At 38.3% G+C, this 14,724-nt stretch overlaps 1 protein-coding gene across 1 annotated transcript in view; it reads left to right on the top strand.

Moving 5' to 3' along the window:
• Window positions 1–14,724, top strand: part of LYPLAL1 (lysophospholipase like 1) — a 41,326-nt gene that overhangs the window by 8,431 nt on the left and 18,171 nt on the right. Inside the window, exon 3 of the mRNA XM_054062630.1 lies at window positions 7,072–7,241. Within this exon, the coding sequence (XP_053918605.1) occupies window positions 7,072–7,241 (170 nt within the window). The remainder of the gene's footprint in view (window positions 1–7,071; window positions 7,242–14,724) is intronic.

The following is a 14,724-nucleotide window of genomic DNA, read 5'->3' as shown; positions in this document are numbered from 1 at the left end:
GGCCTTATACATTCTTTACTTCTATTAAACAGAGTTCTGAAAAACAGTGCAATTTACATGTTTCAATGTAACATTGAACTTTTTTCTTTCTTTTTGGAAGATGGTTGGGGTTTAATTTTACATTTTGTTCAGATGTTATCCCAGGCACTGAAACATACGTATTTTTCATTTACTACAACACCCAGAGGTTCAGACATGTTTTGAGACATGAGTCAATATGTTTGAAAATTATTTTGGAAAACCAGTCCAGCATATAATCTAGAAGAATTCTAAAACATGTTCTGTGACTGCATTAGCATTGATTTCAGCAAACACTAGAGAGAATACTTCTGTTTTGCAGGTAAAAGGAATAGAACATTGCTGAACTATCTCTTAAAAAATGGTTTTTGCCATTCTGTAGGCCTCTGTAAAAAGTTACACTTTTAGAAAAAGATGTACTTTTCTATAATCACTTCTATAACGTGTAGGGCTTGTGTAGAGAATGATCATCAGATGTCCCCTGGACAGATGAGGTGTTTAAAGCATTCTGTCACATTGATCCCTCATCACTTTGGAAAGTCCTGAGTCTCATATTTCTTTCCTGAGTGAAAGAAGCGGAATGTAGACAGTACAATTTACTAGTAAAAAGGAAAAACCTGCAACATTTCTGAGTAAAACGTTTATGGTAAAAAGTATGCTTAGATAAAAAAGTGAAAAATATGTGGATCTGAAGCCTTAATGTGATATGGTGAGAGTAATGGCACCAGAATTTGGAATATGTTTGGAAATTAAATGCATGCAGCCAGGGCATACAAATTTACAAATGAAAATTTTTAGGTGTTGCTTGGAGTTGCTTTGTTTTTCTCTGTTTTGTAGGCAAATTGGTTTTTTTCTTAACTTTATCTAGGTTTCTTTCAAGATCTGTGCTTCTGTACATAGATTAAACTTGTTAAACATAACAGGATTCTGTATCTTCTCTTTGTAATGCTAATATCCATCTTTAATTAAAAAAATAAAAGCTCAAATTGTAGCCCAAGCAGCTGATGCAATCTCTGAAGCCACGTCTACAGTAATAGTTTTAAAGGAAAGGGTTTCCTTTTTCCTTTTTTATTTGGGTCAGGGTGGCTACAGCTTTAAATACTGTTTCAGCTGCTACAACTGTGACTTAAACATTAGGTTTCTATTGAGTTTCTAAATCAGAACTGAATACCACCCAATTTAACCTTTTTTTTTTTTAATAGAAAATGATAGTTTAAATTGGCATTGCAGGAGCTAACGTGGTAAAGTTAAAACCATTTCGGCTCTACTTGTTTTAATAAGTATACCTTACCTTCTATAATTCCCTTTAAAAATCTAGGTCAAAGATTCTTTGCATTGTCTAGCATTCCGTTCCGACAGTCCTTCTCTCTTGCAAGTCAGACACTAAACTATAAATACTCTTGGGTCTATTTTGTGATCTTCTTGAAATGTGCTCAGCATACTTTTCTGTGGCAAATAAGTCTCCGTGCAGAGTTTGTTGTCTGTTTTTTTTTTTTTACTAATTTATTCTAATTTCCCTGTCTCCAAGTATGTGGCTGGTAAGGACTGCTCGGCATTGTATGATCTGGTACTCCATCTTTTCACCTAAGTTCAAATCTGTGCTCAACTTCTGGGTGGAAGTGAGTTTCATCTTATCATAGTCCCCATTTGGCTATATCACAAAACCACCAGACAGTTTGGCATGGTTCAGCTACATTGGCAGTCTCTACTTGTGAGAGGCTTAGGACTGGAAAAGCAGCAGGGGTACTGCAGGTCAGACTTGAGGTGGATTGGTGAAGCCATGTAGGGGAGCACGCACGGTGTCTGTCATAGAATGTTTGGCTCAAGGAAATGTTACTAATCCTTCATTTTTGTAAGCCCAAACCTCATTCATAAATTTAACACGAAGTTTTTTCGGTGGAGGAATTTTGAGTGACAGTTGGAAAGAATTTTGGTTGGTGTTGTGTGTGTTCTTTTAGCTCCTTCTGAAATTTAACATATTTTGCATAATAATGATGGAATCATGCTTGGATGGACTTCATATTTTCCTTTTACTTCTCCACTTGAATTGAGGAAAACATGTAGATACGCATACATGCAATACTTAGAACTTATACTAAATACCATGTGGAATGCAATAAACACTTGTCAGAGATACTTTAGTTTTGCTTTGGAAAACAAAGTAGAACATGATGGCAATAATCTTGGATTTCTATTCCTCTTAACTACATCACGCTCTTAGACATCCTTCCTCTTATTTGTCTCCTCTCAACCATTTTCCAACACAAGAGGAAGTGAGGCAGTCATTTTTATATGGCCCCTCCAGTAAGCAGGTGTGGGATTCTAAGTTATGTGTCATTCTGTGCTCTTGCTTTACTGTTTTTTCAGGAGTCTCTGTGCTTAGCTAATGCTGTTCATCGAAGTGTTTGCCACCAGCTTGTGAAAGATACTACTCTGTCTGGGAGTGTCTTTCAAACCCTGTAATGGAGAACTGATTCAGGTTGGACCCTAGGTTGCCTTTTGCCATTGTATTTTGATGAATTCTTAAAGCAGCCATTATTATTTGATTGCTTGAGGATCTGGCAGTGTCTAGAGAATGTCACTTATGGTCTTTCAACCATGACATTATTGCCATTTCTCTCATTGGTACAAATGCCCACATTTTACACCACTCCACCCCAAAAAACACCCCAGCAGTGGGGTTATGGTAGCAGAGAGTTTTAGAGTGGGAAGTAACTTTTCCTTCATTGGAAAAACCTGCCATCAGCTTTAGGAGAGTCAAGACTTGCTTCTAGAACTTAAGCACCCCGGCACTGTGCTCTGTTGATTTTCTAGAAGGCATAGGTAGACTTCCAGAAGACAACGTTACAATGCCTTATGCGCTCCTGTGCCTCTTAGCTGAGAGGACATGGATTTGGGAAGGAGGCAAAAGTGAGAATTTAAAAAAAAAAATAAAAATCAATGATCTTTTTCTTTCTTTGAATGTTGAAGCCTGACTTCACCATGAATTCCCAATTCTGTCTGACATCTCAGAAATTTCGATCTGGAACGTCAAGAAAGCTGTAAGACATGGTTTAAGTTTTATGTGACTGTGTTAGCAGGATGATTGTAGCACTGAGTGTGGAAGCAGCAATAAAACTGTATTAGGAGAAGAAATGGAGGAAAGAATATTTACTATTTACCAACATGCTGTCTCTTACTCTTACATTTCTCATTTAAAGCAGCTAGTAGTACTGGCTTGTCTTTTAGTGTAAAATGACAAGGATGGTGGTTAATTGGGTAACAAACAAAAATACCTGTATTTTTATGTGAATCGCTATGCTAGTAGCATCTTTTGGAGATGGAATTTGGCATGGTTTTAGATCTGAACTTAATGCTTGTGTAGTATCATGCAGTTGCTGTCCACTTCTGTTAATTTGAGGTCATTTCAAACTATTTAGCACAATTCTAAATGTGATTAAGAAGGTCTAGACTATATACTCCATGGTCCAGGAAGGCAGAAAAAGATGTTGTTACTGCTTCCTGCTTTCATTATATTTTCATCGTTAGTTCATAAGTCACAATAGCAGAAGCTAACGTATCATCATTTTGTGAAAACTGGAATGATCTGTATTACTTTGAAACTTTGCAGTGAAATCAACAGGGAAAATTGCTTCTATTTGAATATTTTTAAAAGATTGAAAGAATCTCTTACAGACATATTACAGGTATATTTTTCTTTTAAGGCATTCAAGTATTAGGTGTGTAGGATGTTCTTGAAACTGTGGTCTCATGCAAGAAGTGTATGTGTGAGAATACAGTTGTAGATCGATGCACGCCCTTAAAAAAGACCTATAAAGTAATCTGAAAACGTGGTCTACAGTAGTTGGAGGACATTGGGGAGCATTTTAAAGTGCTCAGAGTGCCTGCAGTTTCTTAAATGCTTTTTGATATTAGCCATGTCTCTTTTACATGGTCTTTTCGCTTTATTTTTAAATGTTAGGAATTTGTTCAATTAATAGGAAATTGGGTTTCAAATGTCTACTAAAGATGGGTACAAGTTTGGAAGTTGGATACACCCAGACAGAGGATTCTTGAGTGTTCTTGATTCTTGTTTTCTTATACAAGTTTGAATCTTCTGTGCACTCTAGAGCAAGCAAAGCAAGAACACACACCCTCTTTAAAACTAAGGAAACAACACCACAAAAAAACCTCCCCTCATGACTTGGGAGGCTATGTATTCTCTTTCCAAGTTTCAGCAGGACATTTTGGAGACCTGAAACTTTACTTCTAGTATCATTTAAGAAAGAGAATAAAGAAAGTGAAGTACAGTGGGAAAAATCATCAAGATTAATGTTACAAGTTTTGATTAAACGTAGGAAAGCAAAACATCTAAGCTTGTTGCTGACCGTTTCGTCTGACACTTCTTTGTAACTGACCATGCTTATCTTGCTGGATAGAGTTTTCACTTCACTCTGTGTTTCTTTGCTTTCGTGCATTTTGGTCCAGCCTCTCCTGTCACTGTAACATAGGGATTTTTTTTCTTCTTTTCTTTTGTGGTTTAATTGTATGAAAAAAAATTGTGCTGTATTCTTGGAGCTGTACAGATGGTTCCATGCCAAACATATTTGTTTACCATGGTAATGTCTGAGTTGTAGTGTGCCAGCTAATAAAGGGGTTTATTTAAGGAACAAGGTGAATGTCTAAAACAGATGTGCCAGTTGAGTGAACCATTAAAATAATCTTACTTCTCAGCTTTATGTAAAGGTTATTTTTAATGCATTTTTGAGAAATCGTGAGTGTTTTTTAAGACAGCTGAAAGCATCTTGTCCATTTGCTTGGGGGGTCTTTTCCCGTGGGCTTAAGACACATTAATTTTTATCTATCTCACTGGGGAATTTGCGAAGCCAGCAGGTACAATTCCTGAGTTTCATTGTCTGATCAAGTATTCTGATCTCATAGTGGCTTTTGGCCTGTTCATAAATTGGATGAGTCTGTCTTTCAGTTGCAGAGAACCTGTTTTAATATTTCTCTGGTGTAAATGTAAACTTCTGTAATGTAATGCAAATACATATCTTCATTCCATGGAAATATTGGGTAACCCGCTGTAATAATACTAAAAACATACATATCTTTTTTAACACAAATATAAGTTGCTCTGTTTTTACTAGAAAATAAAGGATTCTGGATGGTAAGCATTTTAACCAAGATTGATCTGGTTTGATGGAGAAGCTAAAACCATGAATTAAATGCTGCTTGCCTAACCACTTAGTCTGTTGTACATCACCTTCTCTGAGTGATCTCCAGAAACTAACTGATTCTGCTGCTGTTGATATTTTTGACTGGACTGTCTCCTCTTAGAATTTGGAAGACTTGTGAATTGGAGATTTGTAATCTAGTTTCTTAGGTGGTATTCAATTTAAGAAGAATCCTGGAGACAGCAGTAATACTAAAGAAAAGTTAAAAAAAATTAAAAAACAAAACCATTTAAATAGGATTTTTTAAACTTACCTTTAGCTTGCTGAGTGTACAAAATATTCCCACTGAATTTCCTTTACTTTAGAAGTTAGTTTTTTTAAATAGACAAGTAAAGGCTGGCTTGAAAACAAAATTAGTTGTTCTGGTGCTTAAGTATAGGGTTTGTTTTGAATGAAGCAAATGAGGAACTACTTAAGCACACATTGTACTAACCTTGACCACCTTCTTGTATGCCATTTTGAATAACAGTAGATTGTTTTGGACTTTAGGTACTTATTCCTGAAGCTGTGCTAGGGAAGATGACCATCTAGTCTGTCTGTACCTGTCTGTTGCTGTTTGTTGCCTCTTTCTTTGTATTTGGCTTACCAGCTTTTAAGTCATAGACCATGTTTATTTCATGTTCATGGCACTGGGCAGAAGAAAATCTGTGTTCTCTTATTTTTTACTTTTGTGACTCATGCAAATAGTATACTGCCTCTTGTACTCTCCTACTAGTGGCAGTATTTCTGGTTTAGAAATGGCTACTTACATATGTGAAGCCTTTCTGGTATTAATAAAGGCAGAATTTGTTCATTAAGAATAATTGAAATAGTGGATTTCTTGTTTTAGATCAGTTGTATTTTTGTCTAATCCTAATCCTAAAAAGAAATCCAGAGACAGCACAGAAATCAGTGTTAGAGTTTTCAGTGGGTTCACATCTAAGGAGTTTTATCAGAGGCTGCCTGTTTGTATGTAGTGATTGTAATCTGATCTGAACTTAAGTAAAAAATGTGCCCCTTGATTAAACATTGCAATTAAGGATTTTAGGAGGCTAGGTTTTGCGATGAAGCATTGATCTCATAGCAGTATGTTTGGTATTAAGTTGTAGAGCCATTGCAAGGGAATTAGATCATCTTCCTTGGGATTTCAGGGCTCGATCCATTTATTTAAAAACAAAGAAAAGACTGCTTTGAATGGTAGCTTCCTTGATTAGCTAAGGTTTGGGGAGCATGTTAAAGCACTTAAAATACTAATCTGACAACACAGTATTATGGCAGAGGGAATATCATGTCTCTGATCTGTGTCTGTGCACCAATCCAGTAAGCACATGGCATTGCGTTCATTTATTTTTATAATACTTGATACTTGCCCCATTAAGGTAAAGATGGCTGTCTTTATTTAAGAAAAAGAAAAATTGACAGGAGGAAGAATTCCTGTAAATACAAAACACAATACCTATCTCCTGTCAATTTGAACAAGAATAAGACAAGTGAATTCCATAAAGTTAGCTCCTGCAAAGCTGTCTTGTTAAGCAGTTACTTCAGTTTGTCCTGTTCCCAGGTAGTCTTCAACTCCAGCCTCTTGACAGTGTTAGGATTTAAAATATTTAGCTGATCCAATCAAGCTTGACGTTGAACTGACTGAAACTTCAATTTTATACAGCTTCAAAATACTGTCTTCATTCTTGAAGGGACAGTGTTTTGAGTGCAAGGAAATATAGTGTGACTGGATATGAATTGAGTTAGACCTAAAAGATATTCCTTCTCTTGTTCGCTTGGAGAGAGACTGAATTGGTTTTATCAGGTATGCTGAAGGCTTTTGGTTAATCACTTGTTTTCTTTCCTTCCACCGCTCCAGGCCATATACACCTATGAAAGGAGCCTTTTCCACTGTGTGGTTTGACAGATACAAGATCTCTAATGATTGTCCAGAACACATTGAAAGTATTGATTCTATGTGCCGGGGACTTACAGACTTGATCAACGATGAGATTAAAAATGGCATTGCAAAGAATAGGATAATAATAGGTAAGAAAGACTAATTCTTAATGTGTTTATTTTAATGCTTTTTAATTGTTAAGAAATCACTTACTTTGAATTTACTCTATCCAGAAAGCTCATGAGCATACCTTGCAACTTCTTAACAGCCTCTTCAGCAGCCAACCCCCAAGAATATTGAGTCTTTATTTAAACCTATTTCAGACTGGAAATGTGACTGACTGCAAGCATTGGACTAAAAAATGTAGTACAAAACTGTTTTTATTGTAAATAGTCATTTCACAGAATCACTAGGTTGGAAAAGACCTCCAGGATCACTGAGTCCAACCATTCCTATCAACCACTAAACCATGCCCCGAGCATCTCACCCACCTGTCTTTTAAATACCTCCAGGGATGGTGACTCAACCACCTCCCTGGGCAGCCTGTCCCGATGCCCAATGACCCTTTCTGTGAAAACTTTTTTTCTGATGTCCAGCCTGAACCTCCCCTAGCACAGCTTGAAGCCATTCGCCCTCGTCTTGCACCCTGACACTTGGGAGAAGAGGCCAGCTCACTTCTCTCTACAACCTCCTTTCAGGTGGTTGTAGAGAGCAATAAGGTCTCCCCTCAGCCTCCTCTTCTCAAGGCTAAACAACCCCAGCTCTCCCAGCCGCTCCTCATAAGACTTGTTCTTCAGCCCCCTCATCAGCTTTGTTGCTCTTCTCTGGACGAGCTCCAGAGCCTCAACATCCTTCTTGTACTGGGGGGCCCAGAACTGAACACGGTATTCGAGATGCGGTCTCACTGGTTCCGAGTACAGGGGCAGAATAACCTCCCTGGACCTGCTGGTCATGCAGTATCTGATACGAGCCAAGATGCCATTGGCTGCCTTTGCCACCTGTGCACACTGCTGGCTCGTGTTCAGACGGCTGTCAACCAACACCCTCAGGTCCTTCTCCTCTGGGCAGCTTTGTAGCCACTCTTCCCCTAGTCTGTAGCACTGCACAGGGTTGTTGTGCCTTAAGTGCAGGACCTGGCATTTGGCCTTGTTAAACCTCATCCCATTGGTCTCAGCCCAGCGGTCCAGCCTGTTCAGATCCTTTTGAAGAGCCTCCCTACCCTCCAGCAGATCCACACTTCCACCCAGCATAGTGCTGTCCGCAAACTTACTTAGGGTGCAATTGATCCCCTCATCCAGGTCATTGATAAAGACATTGAACAGGGCTGGACCCAGCACTGAGCCCTGGGGGACACCACTTGTGATGAGCCTCCAGCTGGAGTTAACTCCATTTACCACTACTCTTTGGGCCTGGCCATTCAACCAATTTTCCATCCAGCAGAGTTTGCGCCTGTCCAGGCCAGAGGCAGACAGTTTTAAAAGCAGAATGCTGTGAGAAACTATGTCAAAGGCTTTACTGAAGTCCAAGAAGACTACATCCACAGCCTTTCCCCCATCCAGTGGGCAGGTCACTTTGTCACAGAAGGCAATCAGGTTAGTTTGGCAAGACCTGCCTTTTGTGAACCTGTGTTGGCTGGGCCTGATCACCCTGTTCTCTTGCATGTGCTCTCAAGATCACCTGTTCCATGACTTTCCCCAGCACTGAGGTCAGACTGACAGGCCTGTAGTTTCCTGGGTCAATTTGTAGTTGTTATTTAAAATACAGGGCGGACAGTGATTTACTTTACAAAGTACATATTTTTACTGTTTACTTTTAGGCCTTTTTGAGGCATGAAAAACATATTTACCCCAAATTATTTGTATTTTTGGGAATGCAGATGTAGCATATAAATAATCATGCACTTTTCCTTACTGCTGTAATAATTTTGGGTTATTTCAAGGAAAAAATAACATATTACACATCACTGAAGATTAACACTTGATAACAAATGAAGTAGTAGCTGTCATGGTTCATATACATCTCTCTTCCTGTCCCTCCTAATTTCCACAAATTTCTAGTATCTTTCATAGTACTTCTGTGAAACAGATAGTGGGATTTTGAGGCACAGGAGTTGATGGGATGGGGTAGCCTGTGAGAGGGAATGAGAATTCACAAGTCCTTGGCCCATCCCTAGACCACAAACTATTCCAGGTTGAGGTAAAAACTCTTAATGTGGGACCTTTATAAATTTATGGCCAACTGAGTCATGCCATCAAAATCCTGCATTTTGGAGCCCCTACCATTCAGCCTGCGTGTTTTCTTGGTCCAGTCCCATGTTGTTCTTTGAAGGCTCTGTTTACTTTCCCTTTCTGGCTCATTGCCCTGGCTGCAGAATGCATTGTTTTGGATGGCTGTCAACACAGTCTCTTTGATCTGTCTTTCCTCTCTTATACCTGCTGGCTTGAAAACAGCTGAAGAAGCGCAGGTGCTTTTCTGTAGGGTGAGCTGGGAGATGTTCTGTATACAGATCCAACTTGCTGCTAGGCTTTTCTCCTTGATATGTAACCTTCAAAGTTAGATCTTGTGAGACTAACAAGGCATTGTAAGTAGTTTTCAAGTCATAAGAAGGGTAAGGAAGTTGGTATGCACCGATTGTTTCAGCCCATAGATTCTTTGGAAGCCCCATCTCTGTATTTGCATTCCTCATCTATAAATCAGAAATAATTATACCTAATTCCTTACTCTTCAGAGCTTTGATTTTAGGCTTCTAGAGTAAGAAACTATTTCCTTGCCTACATGAGAGACTACATGCATACATCCTCGCAGCTGAATCTAATATTCATGCAACAAGCAAAATAAGGCACCTTAAATTAGCTCCATACAAAGTGCAGAAGAGAATTCATTTGAATGTTTAAGAAATTTGCTGGTAGAAATTTAATTATGTCACTTGTGGCTGCACAAGATTAAGTGTTATTCTATGAGAACTTTGTGCCTTCTCTGCACTGTTTTTGATGATTAACCAGTCTGTGATGCAGTGAAGAATGAAGCATAGAGATCCTGTAAGGTTTCTGTGCATAGAGATTAGTTTTAGTATCAGGCTGAGTCAGTCTATTGTGACATACTTAGTTGTTTTAGATGGGACTTCATGCAAATAATTGCCTGTCTTCTGGCATTGTCTCTTACAGGAAATTAGGAATTCTGTAAAGGCACCCAGCAGCTTTATAACTTTTTTGATCAAAAGAGAGTATGAGGCCAAGATTTGGTTGTTAAGATATAGGCAGTATGTCTGCACCCAGCTGAAATATACACTGGAAAAAGAGAAATGGGAGTCCTGAAATTTTTCTTAGTCTGGGATAGATTGGTGTACAGGAGATAATGGATGAGATGGTCACTTGCTTAGAATGTCGAAGAACTAAGTCCTAACAGATCTTCTAGATTTCTCTTTGAAAAAGTCAGGAATATTCAGCTGGTACAAGAAGAGGAGTCTTGAGGTAACAGGTGGAGAGCAGACAGTGGATTTGTGGCTGCTGGTACTATAGAGTTGGAGAAGGCAGCCTTCTTGAGGTGCAGGGAACAATAAGACCATTAAAGCAGAGGAAGCCATGGTAAAATTTTGCTCTGTTTCCTCTGTGCATTCAGTGGTGTTGAGTCATGTTGGAGATCCATGATGGAAATACTGGTATATGTATTATTATGGAATAGAGAGACAGAATAGTTGAGAAAAGAGACTGGAGGACTTAGGAGTCTGTGAAGAACAGTAGGGGCCTTTTCAGGTAGGTCACAGGAGCTAAGAGGCCAGAGCAGTTGCATGAGGAGGCAGTTAGAGGGAATTAAATGGGCTTTAAAGGGTTAAGGAGGACTGGGTTGTAGGACAGTGTTTTGTAATGAGTGGGAGTTTTAATGAGTGGAAAGAAAACAAAATGACTATGAGGAGGGTAACAAGACTGAAGGTTATGGTTTTATATGGAATAGCAAACTAGGAATTACAGGCTGAAGATGAGTGTCACATATTGTTAGATGAGGGCGAGCGAGGTGTTAGGAAAGCAGGAAGGTGGGTAGCTGCTGACAGCTCAGAGGTGTGGGTTAAGAAAGCAAGATCTGAGGGAGCACTGTGCAAAGGAGAGTGAGTGGGAAGAGAGGGGAAGCAGGAGCAGGCTTTCAAGCAGTGGAAAATGAGAAGTCCTACACATGATGTTCTGGATGATGATTCTCCTTCTGGAGCCATTCAAACTTTCCACAAGGCTTAAGATTGTGGGTACAGTAAGATCATTTGTTCTGAAAGAAATTATAGCCTGGATTGTTTGTTTCAGTAGCGCAGTTAGCTCTGAAATCCACAGGTAGTTGTTTGTAGGGCAGAACTCCAAAGATGGGGATGGAGTGCAGGCTTTGCAATGACAATCCTCTTTTTCTATATCAAGAAAAATATTGGTGCTGCCTTGTTTTTAATAGCTGCTCTATGAATCTACTTCTAAAAAAATTAATTTCTTTATTTACTGGAGGTAAACAAAGTCTTACTATTAAAACCTCTGTAACAGTAGTATAGGGCTCATCTACCCATTCCTATTTCCAGACAGTTTCATTAATTGCTTTCCTATTAATACAGAAGTCTTTTGAAGGAAGTAGACTTCTGGTTCATTAAGGTTTATTGCACCTAACCTTGGAAGAGGAAGGAAGGGAGACTGACTGCACTGTATAGTTATTGAAAAATAATTATATCATACTCAGAATTTGATAATGGAAGTCTCTTTTTAGCTGAACATTCTTGTTGAGTTACTGTTGCTGGTCTTCTGGCTAAAGCACTTCTTGCAAATAATCCTGTAAGCAGGTTTATATTGACTTCAGCGGTAGAGGATGATAAAATTAGTCAACTTCTGACACTTGGAGCACTTGGAGCTTTTATCCCTTCTTAAAAACTGGATATATTCTTTCTTTATAAATGCCTGAATTCATTGCTAAATTAGCTAAACAAGCAAATAACCACAGTGTGAGATGTGGGACAATCATTTCTTCTTCTATTTAAAGCTGAGTTGGGTTTTCAGGTGTTAGTGGTTTTGCTTTGTTTTGTTTTCTAGTGTTTGTTTATTTTTTAACTGCATCCATAGTGTTAGTGCACTGCAAAATAACTCTACTTAGGTGGAAATAGAGATTTCAACAGTCTTATTCAAGACGTTAGAAGCTCTTGAAAGTAATGGCCACTTCACATATGGAGCTTACTGATAATACTTTAGTTAATCACACTTCAGTGAAAGGCAGTTTTTTGTTCTTTTTTTTTGTTCTTAATTTAGCACTATTTTCCTTCTTTTACAGTCACTTTTTGTGTAGTGCAGAAATGTTGATCCAAGCGTGTTGGTCTCTGCCACCTGTAGTCACTTGTGTAAGCAGCCAGTGAAAATAAACTTTCCATAACAGTCCTGTAGATTTGACTGTATGCCAAAAAACACATACATGATTCCTGACCCCTTGTACTGTAACAATAACACAAGACACACAACCACTTTTTGTTTATTGCTAGACTTCTTACATAGCTACTGAACCGTGGTGCAAGTAACATGAAAGCTCTGCACTTCTTGTAAATATTAGCATTTTCATCTCTCTCAGTGTGTGTGAGAATGGGATGTGGAAGAATTACGTTGGCTTTGACACCCCAGAGAAGGAGGATTCTGTACATATAAAAAAATCAACAATAAATTGTTAAGACATTGGCCAAACTGCTTTACCTACCATTTAGTATTTTACGTCTTTGGCTTCTTAGCCTTTTGCTGTCACTCATCCTATCTTGTATCTTCTGTTTGTATGAGGAAAACCTCTTTCATTAGAGGCACTTGATTTCACAGAGTAAATTATGGTTTTATATTGCCATGTGTCACTGCAACTCAAATGAGATTTCTCGTTCTGTACCACCTATTATGTGGCTTTGTCATTTATCTAAATTATGCCTATGAGATGCTTGGTTCAAAGCTGTACTGTTAGTCTGTTTCCTTTATAACCCCAGCAGACATTTCATTCATTTTCAGTGTGTCTGTTTAAACTTACTTTGCATTTGTACCTCAAGGAAAATGTTTGCTTCTCTGAACTGGTCATTTATTTTTCTTTTGCATTTCCACTACTCTTTTTTTCCTTCCTGAAATACGAACAAGAGACACTAACGAATGTTACTGTTTCCTTCTTAAATCATTCAGTAGGAGATAAAAATGCTAATAATGTTAACCAGAGAATAGGATCCACCACTTGTCACTTTGTTTTCCAGCTCTTGACAATGTCAGTATTACCATATCTAAAGATGAGGGTCTTTCAGAGGTTGCGCGTTCTCAGTTTCGATCGGCCTGGTGAATGACAGGTTTAGTAAATCATAGTGAAGATTAGGATTAAATAAGGTGCACAGCAGTAAAACCAAAAATAATCACTCACGATATTGTCAGATAATGAAATAATATTATTATCAGATAATGGCTTTGGGAAGAGAGAATTATAAAATTAATTGAACTCTGATCTTTTCAGCCTTAGCAGAAACTCTACTCAAAATGTGTACTTGCTCGTCTTTAATAAATGCCTGAATTTGGTGCAAAATTAAAAGAATGGATGGGGTTTTAGAATGCTTGAGAGTCATGTGTAGACATGCCACAGGGTACACAGTAACCTGTACTCTCTTCACAATCATGTCTACAGGATCACAGAAGAGTGAGGCTTAGCAACTTCTGCTAATCTGTCTTAATATGTCAGTGCAGGTTCAGCTCTATTTGAGCTATCCTTACCATTGCTGGCCTGTTCTAAAAGATTTCCATTAATGGAAGTTTCACAGCTTTCCAAGGCAATCTGTTCCTGAGCTTCACTATTTTCTGCTTTAGAGAGCCTGTTTTCTAGTTCCTTTTCTGTGATTCAGTTTAAAGTCATATATACCATGAGCATAAAGAATGGCTTATTCTCTTCCTTATTACATGTCGTGTGGTTATGGTGAATGTAAAAATACAGGTAAGAGTTGCAGCAGGGTTGTGCTGTCATTCTCAGAAACAACCAAAGAAACATTCAGGTAAATAAAGCAAGCCATAGGTTTAAAGAAGTAACATCTTATTAAAAATTTCTGTGAGACTTTTCATGGATTCAGTTTTCCTTCTAGTTCTAAAAATGATTATTCCTTCGATATGCATGTTGGATTCCTCTCTACTACCTATATCGGTGGGAAATAGAACTGTAACTGGTCCTGGGTTTAGTGCAAGTTTGATATATTAAAAACTACTCTATATTTGTTTTTACCAGAAAGTGATAAAACTTGTGCCACTGAAATATGCATTTAGAAATGTGTTCTGGCTGGTGAGAAAGATTGATAGCAAATTGATTCATATTCCTAATGAGGCAATGACTGACTCAGTCTAGTAGAGACTCTTGGTTACTGAGTAACAAACAGAATAAAAAGGCTGTGAAAGGTGGAAGCCATACATAGCAGTTCTACTAGTGTCTAGTGAAGTTTCATGAATAGATTCTAAAGAGAATTTCTGCTGTGAGGAAATTCACTTGAGAGAAAATACACATTTGAGCACTTACACAAAGGCAGTGTTCAGGGAGTTCTGTGGAGAAGGAAATTTGCTGTTCCACTGGCAGTCCTACTCTTCACTGATAGGTGTATATGAATATTGTTAAATGTATGTAATACTTCCA

Source organism: Cuculus canorus, chromosome 3, assembly GCF_017976375.1.
Source record: "Cuculus canorus isolate bCucCan1 chromosome 3, bCucCan1.pri, whole genome shotgun sequence".
Lineage (NCBI taxonomy): Eukaryota > Metazoa > Chordata > Aves > Cuculiformes > Cuculidae > Cuculus > Cuculus canorus.
Note: the sequence above shows the minus strand (reverse complement) of the source record. Positions and strands in the feature narration are given on the sequence as shown.